Source organism: Paroedura picta, chromosome 10 (genome assembly GCF_049243985.1).
Source record: "Paroedura picta isolate Pp20150507F chromosome 10, Ppicta_v3.0, whole genome shotgun sequence".
NCBI classification, from domain to species: domain Eukaryota; kingdom Metazoa; phylum Chordata; class Lepidosauria; order Squamata; family Gekkonidae; genus Paroedura; species Paroedura picta.
The window spans coordinates 65,282,108-65,293,906 of record NC_135378.1 but is presented as its reverse complement, the minus strand read 5'-3'; the positions used below and the strand labels follow the sequence as shown (position 1 = coordinate 65,293,906).

Here is an 11,799-nt window from a genome sequence, read left to right as displayed (position 1 = left end):
TGAGCAATAGGTAGTTTGAAGATAATAGTCACCTGACCTTGCAGCTTAACTCCAATTTCTTCCCTTCTTCTTTCCACAACAGGCACCTTGTGAAGTGGGTGTGGCTGAGAGAGTTCCGGGAGAATGGTCACTGGCCCAGGGCTGTCCAGCAGGCTTCATGTGGAGAAGTAGGGAATCAAACCTGGTTTCCCAGATTAGAGTCAACTGCTCTTAAGTATTACACAATGCTGGAGTGTAGAGCAAATCAAGCCTCAGTTTTTCCTAGAAGCTAAAATTACTGAGGATATCATATTTTGATTGCATCATGAGAAGACAAGACACATTAGAAATGACAATAGTGCTAGGAAAAGATGAAGGCAGTAGGAAAAGAAGACCCAAGGCAGACATGGACTTCAGTTTTAAAGACCTCAGAAAGGCTGTCAAATAGCAGGACATTCTGAGGGGCATTAATTCATAGGGTTGCTTTTGCCCAGGAGTAGTCAAACCGTGGCCCTCCAGATGTCCATGGACTACAATTTCCATGAGCCCCTGCTAGAATTGCTGGCAGGGGCTCATGGGAATTGTAGTCCATGGACATCTGGAGGGCGGCAGCATTGCTGGCAGAGCTCATGGGAATTGTAGTCCATGGATATCTGGAGTTTGACTACCCCTGCCTTAGCCAGTAGCGATGTGATGGCACATAACACACTTTCACATGTGCTAGGGTCCCCATGACAGCCATTTTATGCCAGTATCCACTATCTTATCTCAAAACACATAGGCTCAGCAATTCTGTGGGCCTCAGTCAGCTAGCACCACATTTTTCTCTCCAGTGCCAGCTTGGTGTAGTTGTTAGGAGTACAGACTTCTAATCTGACATGCCAGGTTCGATTCTGCACTCCCCCACAAACAGCCAGCTGGGTGTCCTTGGGCTCACCATGACACTGATAAAATTGTTCTGACCGAGCAGCGATATCAGGGCCCTCTCAGCCTCACCCACCTCACAGGGTGTCTGTTGTGGAGGAAGGAAAGGGAAGTCGACTGTAAGCTGCTTTGAGCCTCCTTCGGGTAGAGAAAAGTGGCATATAAGAACCAACTCTTCTTCTTCTTCTTCTTCTTCTTCTTCTTCTTCTTCTTCTTCTTCTTCTTCTTCTTCTTCTTTTTCTATATAGTACTTTCTGTTGGGGCTAGGTTGAAATCAGTACTATCTCCTTGTCGCCCAACATGGGCTTCAAGACAATGCCAAAGGCCTAATGTACATTAAACGGTAAGAGTGATTTACAGTGTTAAGAAAAGTGTCTGACACTATCAAAGCCATATGCCATTTCTCAGACTTGTTTCATGAGTTTGGTTTCTTAATCAAGTCCAGATTCATCTGGGGCATTGGTTTATATACAATACAGCTCAGTGCAAATAAATTTAATCCTTTTGTTTTTGTATGTCCACATCAAATGCAAATTTGTATGGACAAACATGCATACACTTGAGGCAGATTCTAAAATATTCCAGATTGTGGTATAAAAGAAATATGTATTTTAGAATATAACTTAAGCACAGCTAATTGTGTGTGCGTAAGAGTGTTATTACTAGAGAGAGCCAGTTTGGTATAGTGGTTAGGAGTGCGGACTTCTAATCTGGCATGCCGGGTTCAATTCTGTGCTGCCCCACATGCAACCAGCTGGGTGACCTTGGGCTTGCCATGGCACTGATAAAACTGTTCTGACCAAGCAGTGATATCAGGGCTCTCTCAGCCTCACCCACCCCACAGGGTGTCTGTTGTGGGGAGAGGAAAGGGAAGGCGACTGTAAGCCGCTTTAAGCCTCCTTCGGGTAGAGAAAAGCAGCATATAAGAACCAACTCTTCTTCTTCTCCTTCTCCTTCTTCCAGTGGGAGCCATATTCTTTGACTCCTCATTCAAGTTAGGTCCTTGCAGTACCTTGAAGGAAAGGAATTTTGCCTTAAGCTTCTTTAGTTGCCTAGGACCATTTCTGCAGTTGTTATTTGCCAGTGCATTCTCACTGCATAGAATTCTGGATACAAACCCTGAATTTGCACCTGGCATTCTACATTTGTGTTTTTCTCAGGCACCAACCAGGAGTCCATTTGCAGCTTGCATTCTGCACTTCCCTCAGAGTGATCCTGCGTCCCACCTTGCATCCCTTCCCTTTTACAAAAATCTGAGCATGTGCAAGAACACAACTGAGACCTAACACAGTCAAAACTGAGAAATACCCCTTCTTTCACCCCCCACTTGTTCTCATCACCATCCCATGGGAAATGTGCCCAAGCACTCTCATCTGCTGTGCGTCTCACTTATCCCTACCCCCAAAAAACTATTGGGAGCAATGCCAATTCACATGCGGTTTGAAAAATATAACATCTGCTTGCACCTTTCTTCCAAGTGTGCAGCTTCATTCAAGCATTATGTGCCCTCAATTGCCTCCCTCCTTTTCCCCAATATACTGGTATTAAAAAAAAATCACATTACATCACTCCCACATTGTAACATGAAAGGCTGGATTTCAAGATGTGTAAACAGCAGCGGGAGGCTGCCCCTGGAGACCCTCGGCAGCAGCCTGTAGCGCAGAAGCACAGGAAAGCTCACCGTCCTCCCTCCAAAGTGCCCCACTGAATCATGCTGGAGGGGGAGGTGGTGTGTGGGGTGCTTGTGCTAAGGGGAACCGCATTGTAATGCAGGCATGATCAAAATAAAAATAATGCAGTGTGGAGGGGAGGAGGGTGAGCAGTGACAAGAGCATTGGTCAGATATAAAATGTCATCATTTGAGGCAGGGAACAGTGGAGAAAGCCAGTGCAACTCTTTTGAGCTTCCACTTTAGGCTACTGTGAATTCCCTCCCATGGGATGGGGGGAGACACACCAGTTTAGAAGCATTCATAGCAATCGAGGGACCGCATTCACCACTACAGCTGAATTGCAAGATTTTTGTGTGGAATGCTTGTAATTCTCTGGAGGATTAATACAATTACACTGTTTTTTCCAGGTGTGGAAAATGTCTAAGAAAAAGGATATATTCCTCCTGGTCAGAATGACCTATTGACATCTATATATCCCAGAGAACAATGGCTGGAAAAGATGCTAGAAATTAACATTTCCTAGCAGAATATGTCTCTGTTTCTATACATCTCGTATATTCCAGGATGGAGCTTCACTGTTAAACCAAGTTCAGGGGACTGCCTGCTGTCTCAGATTCTGAGCCCATTCTGCTGGTCCATAGGCAGATACTTTTGAGGGCAATTCCAGCCTTTTGCTCACTAATGTGCAGTATTAAGCAAAAATCTAATAATCCTGAGAGTTTTTTATACTCTGCTTTTCACTACTTAAAGTGAGTCCTAAAGTGGCTTACAAACACCTTTCTCTTCCTCTCCCCACCACTGACACCCTGTAGACAGCCCTAGCAGAACTGTGAGAGAATTGTGGCTAAGAGAACAGTCCCAAGAGAACTGTAACTTGCCCAAGGTCACCCAGCTTGGGTGCATGTGGGGGAGTAGGGAATCAAACCCGATTCTCAACATTAGGGTCTGCCACTATTAACCACTACACAATGCTGCCTCTCTCATAATGCAGCTCCAAGCAACTGAGTGTCTCTTATAAATGTGATGGAGGACATCTTTACTATTATAAAAATTATACATCACTACAATCTAGCTTGGTAGCCCACAGGGCCTATGCAAATAACCATCTACTCTTCAGGAGCTATACCTGCCAGCCATCCCCCCACCCCCCCAGGGACAGAGGCAAATTTGTTTATTGAGCTCCATACTTTATTAATGCAGTGGTTCTTTCCCAGACCTTTCTGCACTCGGAGCCATTGACCTTCTGCCGGAGAGATGCTAGTGCTCAGGAAGTGGATCTTGTCAAGTCAGTTTAGAGCCCAAGACTGAATCTATTTAGCCCTTGAAGGGTCAGTTCTGTTACCCACGTTAAATGTTTCTTATACGGAAACAAGCTAACCAACCACACCATCCTCACGGGACTCTGCTCAGTGTTGTTGTTTGACAAATGTAATTACAGATAATGAAAAAAAAAACCCTATACTCAGAAATGGAACAGCTTCCTTGCAGACTTCCATTCACACAATGCCTAGGTTATTGTCTGCTGAAAAATGCACCATCCAACCTAGAAAAATAATACAAATATTTTTTTAAAGGAGAAATCATCATACTTCCTCCAAGGAGTTTAAAGCTGGAGGCCTGTGACGAGAGTATGGGCTTCCTGTCTGACTGTTCTCCCTTAAATAAGTCTGCATCTACTACACAAAAAAGAATGTGTACAGACTGATCAGTTCTTAGAGGCCAGTATCAATGCCCTCTTTCTCAACCAGTAACTATTTTGTTAAATTCTTTTTGTTGACGTGAATGGCAGAAAAAGCCTGCTGGGTTTCAGAACAGCATTAGCACTAAGTAGCAACTCTCCCATGACTGGTTGATTTTTCGTCTATGGCTACTACTGGGAAAGAGATTTCCAGCAACAAGATTTATATATGTGGTGCAAGGAGGCAAGGACAGAGTGACTGTTCCCTTTAACGGTTGTGTAGAAAAGGGATTTCCAGCAGGACCCTTGTAAGGGCAGCAGCACTGTATATTACTGGAACCAGGCCAACTTACCTGTGGGTGGTTTTTCTTTCTCACCTCATCCTTCTTGTCTCAGCTGAGACCTGATCAAAAAGAATATATCCCACCCCCCCCATTCCTTGGCAACCTTCACCTGGAGCATGAATGTTACACTCAAGAGGAGTTCTTGCTCCCTGGAGGAAGTTATGGAGCCGATACAGCAAAAAAGCTGATGAATGAGTTGGAAAAGCGTGTATCAAATGCCATTTATAGATCCCACAGGTAGCTGAGCAGGCTTTGTAACTATTATGCAATAATTCTTCATCACCATACTTGTAAAAAGCAGCTGAAGATTTAACTCTCACCCTAAAAAAAGAAATGAAGGCAAACCTTGGCTTCAACATAAAATGTATCTAAAATTAGATTTTGTTGTTGTAAGACTGAATGACAAGGCTGACTTCTAATTATTGCCATAAAAATAAACTATTTTAATAGATATATAAATAAAAAGCTTAAATTTTTTCTGTTCCCATCCCTCCTTTTAAACATACATGATTTTGCTATTGTAAAGGAACCTGAACCAGATTCCAAGTGAGTACACAATTAAATAGTCATGTTTGGAAACAAACACAGAATAAAATAATGTACCTGAATAACTCCTTTTTTTACAGCTACTTTTGATTTTACAGTACTCTTCAAATACAGCTCCATGAAATACAGGTGTCTCAGAAATAATAATAGAATACCCTCTTGAGAACCCCAGAAGTCATTGAATAAACAGTGACTTAAAATAAATTATGCCTGTTACGCTTTGTACGCTGCAGTACTCATTTCATCTTCCCGTTGTGTGAAGTAAAAATGGAGACTAGGAGAACTCACTGCAAAATGACTGGACTCCCCCAAAGTAGGAGGCAGAATTAAGCTGTTGTGCGCATTCACACTTCACCAGAAATAGAGTTTCTCTCAAGCCTAAGGAAACTTTCTGAAGGTATCTGATGAAGTGTCCACGCACACAAAAGCTTAAATCCAGAATTAAACTCTGCCGGTCTTACAAGTGTGACTGGACTCAATTTTTGTTCTGTTGCTTCAGATCAACATGGCTGCCCACCCGAACCTGTACTGGCTTTGGCTGTTGTGCCATAACAACAGTATCACTGGCACTAGCTGCTGAAGCCGAAGCCCAGCCTGACACTAAGTAGTTTTTAGGCTACGCATACTGTGAAGAGATGCATTTTTGGAGGTTGGAACTGAGCAAAACCTTCTCCCCGAGTTTTAACCGTTTTTCTCTTTGGACAAAGAACAGGCAGGAGGAAAGGGTAAGTTCAGTTCACTTGCTTTCCAGCCTCACCTCAACCACTTTCTTCAGAAATCCTGATAAGTCTAGCACGAGACAATGTGATGGTCTAGTCGTCCCTCTACTCCCCCGCAAGAACAGAGATTTTGAGATATTAAGTACAACAGAACCTTAAGGAAGAAACTCCTGAGGATTTCAGGAAAAGGTTTTTTTGACCTAGACTGACCTGGTCAGTGGGAGGAGAGAGCGCAATGATAAAACTCCTGGGAGAAAGGAGGAAGGTCTCTTTTCTGCTGATTGCATCAAAACAGACAGAACTCTTACACGAGGCCTGTGTGAGACAGCCACTGCCATATGCTCATCTGCATACTTGAAAGAGGCCTGAAGGTAATGGAAACCCCATAGAAAGGTGTTCCCCAACCTTTTTATCACCGGGGACCAGTCAACTCTTGACAATTTTACTGAGGCCTGGGGGGGGGGGGTAGTCTTTTGCCGAAGGACGTCACTGCCGCTGCTCCACTTGCTTTCCCGCCGGCGCCCCTGACTTACCACTACCTGCTGGGAGATGCTGCCAGCAGCAGCTGCCCAGTGCCACATTGAGGGGGAGCCCCAGCCATGCCGGCCACTGGAGAGCACCTTAAGGTGAGCCAGCAGCACAGTGGCAGCAGCCCCCGAGGTAGCAGCCGGGGAGGAGGACAAGGAGGAGCCGTGGCCTGGTACCGACTGATCCATGAACCGGTACCGGTCTGCAGCTCGGGAGTAGAGGACTGCTGCCATAGAGTATCTGCAGCTTTCTAAGTCAGGCTTTCTTAACCAGGGTTTCATGAAACCCTGGGGGTTTCTTGACGACCCTGGAAGAATTTCCTAAATGGGTGGGAATTCATCAAGTTATATATATATATTTTAAAAGTTAATGGTGATACAACCTTATATATTCCTGTTGACCTGCCCCACCTCATAAAATGGATAATGATGGGTCTGGAGGGGAAGGGCCCTGGGTGAGCATGTATACAACTATATTTTCCAACAATTGTGCCACTCCTGGGGTTTCTTGAAGCTTGAAGGATGTTTCAGAGGTTTCTCAATGGTAAAAAAAAAAGTTGGGAAAGGCTGTTATAAGCTGAAGGGCCTATCTCATATTTAACATCTAGTAGGGCTGTTATAGAAGTTGGGTCAGAAGAATTGTATTTTATCCCTTTCTTTTGAATCCCTTGCTCAATCTGGTGCTGTGCTAAAAAAAGTAGCTTGTGAACATTTTCTTTTAAAATAATGTTTTATAATTTTCAGTAGTGGTTCACTGTGGCGCACAGACCACTATTTAAAAGGAACAACAGGAGGAAAGGGAGGGCAGTCAGTTGGCAAGTGGCTATTTCCTCACTGGTGCATAAGGCACAAAGCTGTCTCTGAGGAAATCAGGAACTAAGTAGCAGGAGATGCAGAGGCAAGGTCTCAGAACTGCGAAAGAAAGCTGGGAGTTCTGACCTTCCTGAGGACAAGTCCAACAAAGGTCAGGTAATTGCAGCAGTTGAACAGAGAGGCAGTCTTCAAGCAAAGGTTGGATACACACTTTTCTTGGATGCTTTAGGATGCTTAGGGCTAATCCTGCGTTGAGCAGGGGGTTGGACTAGATGGCCTGTATGGCTCCTTCCAACTCTATGATTCTATGATTCTATGAAAAAAACCAGTTTTGAGAAAACTTTGCACGGCAGAGTGAACTGCAAGTCAGAGCAGTATTATTTTGCCACACATTCTAACAGCAGATTGTGTTATTTGTTTTCTTACCTTTTGGTTGGATCTGGGCAAGGGGGAATCAGAATACAACTGTGTTAAAAGGCCCAACGGGACTCTCCAATAGTTCTGTTGTAGGCCTATAATTCTCATCACTACTGCAGGTGAATGTTGATTTTAAAAAAAGGGGTTGTGCACATGTAGTGCAGGACATCACTGCAGCCTACATCTTTCTGTAATCATAACCATGCATGAGCTGTTCTGTATGTGTGTGTAGAAAAGAACTTGTTTCTTTTGGAAAGTACTGTACTCTGGCACATTCTAGAAGGAAAAAAAAATCCTTTCCAGCTAAAAGTAGGTGAAATTTAATTAAAAGCAGCTTTTTCACAACGTATTCAGTCTATTCTGGTGGCTTAATGATTGACTATGTTTCAACAAAATAACAAAGGGGCAACTCAACCTTATTTTAATAGAGTAATTAACTCCTTTTTGATCTGTCTGTAGTGAACATTTACCAGTAGACTTTTCCATCATTACTAAAATAAGCAGGTTAATCTTATTACCATGAGTTCTACGAACTAGTGTTCGGAATCAGACACACGGTGAGAAACATAGTGAGAATTGAAGAGAAGATTTCCAGGTTAGGTAGTGATATTCACAGCACATCACACATGTTTCTGGTACCTCAACAGAAGACCAAATAAAAATGGCACTGAAGTAAAAGTGGTATTTCAATCATGGTGGAACTCTGGGGGAAAGCTATCAGAGACCTTTTGACTTTACTTTAAGCAATGGCACCCTGAGCCTGAGAACATTTACCCGGAAAAGTTTCCACTAATTTCTTTTGTCAGCTTTTTTCTTGCCCCTTTGTTTACAATTGCAGCGTGCAATAGCAACTGAAACTATCCCCCCACAAAGCAATCAACAGAATGTCCCTTTTTCCTATTAGATTTCTTCTTGGTTTTATTTTGCTTCTGTTTATCTGCTGCCTTTCTATTGGGTTTCTTCTTCTTTTCGTCCTCTTTGAACCAAGGACCCCAAACTCCTCCATTAAAATTCGGGTTACTCCTTGGGTCTTTTGGTGGGTATCGAACAGGCACGGCAGTTTTATTGAACTGTGAAAGCCTGCGCAACAGCTGTTGTACTACCTCTGGATACTTACTGGAGAGGTCCACTCGTTCATATGGGTCAGCAGTTATGTTGAACAGCCACACGGTTTTGCCTGCGGTCCATGAAACCCTTTCATTGTGCCAACGACTGGAGCCTACATTACTAAATGACTGAGGAGGGACCCAGTCACTGTATCCTGGATTGCCAGTCAATAGTTTCCAGTGGTTCACTCGGATGGCTGACTGAATTGCTGTGTTCCATATCCCAAAGCCAGCTGCCCATGAACCATTTTTGGCTTTGGTGTAGATCGGGTCAATATTGTGTAAAATATCTACTCTTGGCGACCGTCTGCCTTCACTAATGGTCTCCCACACATCATAACCATCCAGCTGGGTGTCTTCATCAATCTGTCCTTCCGCTAATGTGATCAGAGTAGGAAACCAGTCAGTTATATGTATAAGTTCCTTGCACACACTCCCTTTGTTTTTGAGTAGAGGGCTATGCACAAAGCCAACTGCTCGGATCCCTCCCTCCCAGTAACTCCCTTTGCTTCCTCTGAGAGGCCAGTTATTTCCACCTGCAGTTGGCTGCCCGCCATTGTCTGAAGAATAGATGATAACACTGTTGTTATAATAACCATATTTCTTCAGTGCAAAGGTCACGTTGTGAATAGCTTCATCCAAGCAAGCCAGCATAGCAGCATACCTGCGCCGGTTTATATTATTTATTGACCTGTAGCGTTCATAATACTTGCCTGGTGCCTGAAGTGGTGAGTGGACCGCTTGGTATGCAATATATAAAAATATAGGTTTTCTGGGGTTATGGGAGGCTAAGATTTGTTGTACTCTCTGTGTGTACATCTGGGTTGAGTACATACCATTATCATGTTCCCAAGCAGCATTGTCATTCTCATATAAGTCATAGCCACACATTCGAGGACTATCACATTTGTAATGAGTATAATAATCGCCACTTCCCAAGAGAGAGCCAAAAAAACTATCGAACCCTCGCTGGGTTGGCATGCACTCTCTGCGGTAAAAGCCCAGGTGCCATTTGCCAACCATATGGGTTGAGTAGCCAACTTCCTTCAGCTTCTGAGGTAGTGTTGCATTATCCAAGGGTAAACAGTTAGGCTGGGTGGGCCTTATAACAGAATGTTGAAGGCCTGTGTGGATTTGATACCTGAAAGAGACAAAAGAAAGAAACTGCATCTTAGACAAGGCAGACATATGAAGGCTGTATATATGTTAACAGTTAGGACTCAAGTGCATAATGAGCTTTGAATAGCAGACCTGACAGATGTCAGGAGGAACTACAATCACGTGCCATCCCAGCTCTGGGCTCTGACCAGAAAGGGAAGCAGGGAGACCCACACCAAGTGCACCATTTTTGCATGATTAGGCAAAAACGAGTCAGGTGAATGTCTCTGGTTCAGGTGTGCTTGCAGAGCTCAACTACAAACCTGGTTTTGCTTCCGACTTATCATATTTGCCTGAGCCTGAGCTACACAAAAGCCACATTTGTCATAAACCAGTATATACATGTACGTAATAATGAAAGTAAACATCACCTTTACACAAATGAAACAATCATAATGGTTGAATGTATTGAATATCATTCAATAGGCTGTGTTAATAATCTGTTAGGCCTTTCCTTTCAACTCTCCCCACCCATTTTCTTCTTATTCTTCAACAGCTCATCCACATAACAATTTAATTACCAATCAAACATTATTTATACTGGTTTCTTGAGATTCACTGGGAAGAACAATGAGAATCATAGCCACATATATTATCACTTAAGCATGTTTAGCCTGCTTCATGTGGCGCAGGGTGGTAAAGCAGCCAACATGCTGTCTGAAGCTCTACCCATGAGTCTGGGAGTTTGATCCCAGCAGCCGGCTCAAGGTTGACTCAGCCTTCCATCCTTCCGAGGTCGGTAAAATGAGTGCCCAGGTTGCTGGGGGGTAAAGGGTAATGACTGGGGAAGGAAATGGCAAAACCACCCCGTACTGAGTCTGCCATGAAAATGCTAGAGGGCGTCACCCCAAGGGTCAGACATGACCCGGTGCTTGCACAGGGGATGCCTTTACCTTTATGGTAAAATATACATTTGATATATAATAATCGTGATACAAAATTCTGATAAAAACAGTAAAAACAATAAAAACATAGAATAATATCCTGTGTGCTCCATTTGTAGTGTCAATCAGAGGCCCTCCTGACACAGATGTCATGCCAGCCCCTCTGTGTGGCCCTCCCCCCAAGGGACAATTAGAGGGCTGGCATGTTGTTGGAAGTACCATTCACTTTTTATGTAGCATGATAATAATTTTAAATTTATCCTACTGCATGAAAAGTGAATGGTACTTCAGACAAGATGCTGGCCCTCTGACTGGCCCTCAGGGGGGATTTTTGTGTGTAATTTTTGTGTGTAACAACTTAATTTTTGTGTGTAATTGAAAGCAAGCACCATATCTTGTTTGTTAAGATCTAAACACACTATTTACATTTAGCTATTCCATAAAGCACTAAGTAAACATTAGTCACCAGTATGAAAATCTATATTTTGATAAATAACGTGAGCTGCATAATTAGGTATTGGTTCTAAGAAACAAGCAAATGCTAACCAATGTTTCTACCAAGCATAGTTTTGCAGGCTTCCAGCAACATAAATACTGTCTGTAGTAGAACCAGCATGACATATGTGATTTCTGTAAGATATATCTTGACCATTACATTTAGTATCTAATTATAATTGTCTTTGATTTGCCCACAGGCCACCATCTCTTTGCTAATCAGGCTAATTACTGCTGCTTCATCAATTTAATGAAAGCATTCCTATTTTTTTTCTTTTACAAGAAATATTAACTCTTCATAGAATGCAGGATTTAGGAGGACAAGCCCAGAAAGACACAGCCACCACAGCAATCCAAAAGGTCGAAGAATGGGGGGGGGGACTTTTCTAGCTGCACCCTTTCTGTTCAGAAACTTATAGTTCTTGGGAGTAGCCTTGAGCGAAGGGGAAACTAGCCTATGTTTCAGAGTTCAGGCATTTGTAGAAGTCTGTGTAACCCTGAGTCCACTGGAAGCCGCAGATAGAAGCACACCTTTCT

The 11,799-nt window shown here is 43.2% G+C and overlaps 1 protein-coding gene across 1 annotated transcript in view; it reads right to left on the bottom strand.

Moving 5' to 3' along the window:
- Positions 1-4,958: 4,958 nt before the first annotated feature.
- Positions 4,959-11,799, bottom strand: part of ARSJ (arylsulfatase family member J) — a 40,017-nt gene continuing 33,176 nt past the window's right edge. Inside the window, exon 2 of the mRNA XM_077300480.1 lies at positions 4,959-9,866. Within this exon, the coding sequence (XP_077156595.1) occupies positions 8,477-9,866 (1,390 nt within the window). The 3' untranslated portion in view covers positions 4,959-8,476. The remainder of the gene's footprint in view (positions 9,867-11,799) is intronic.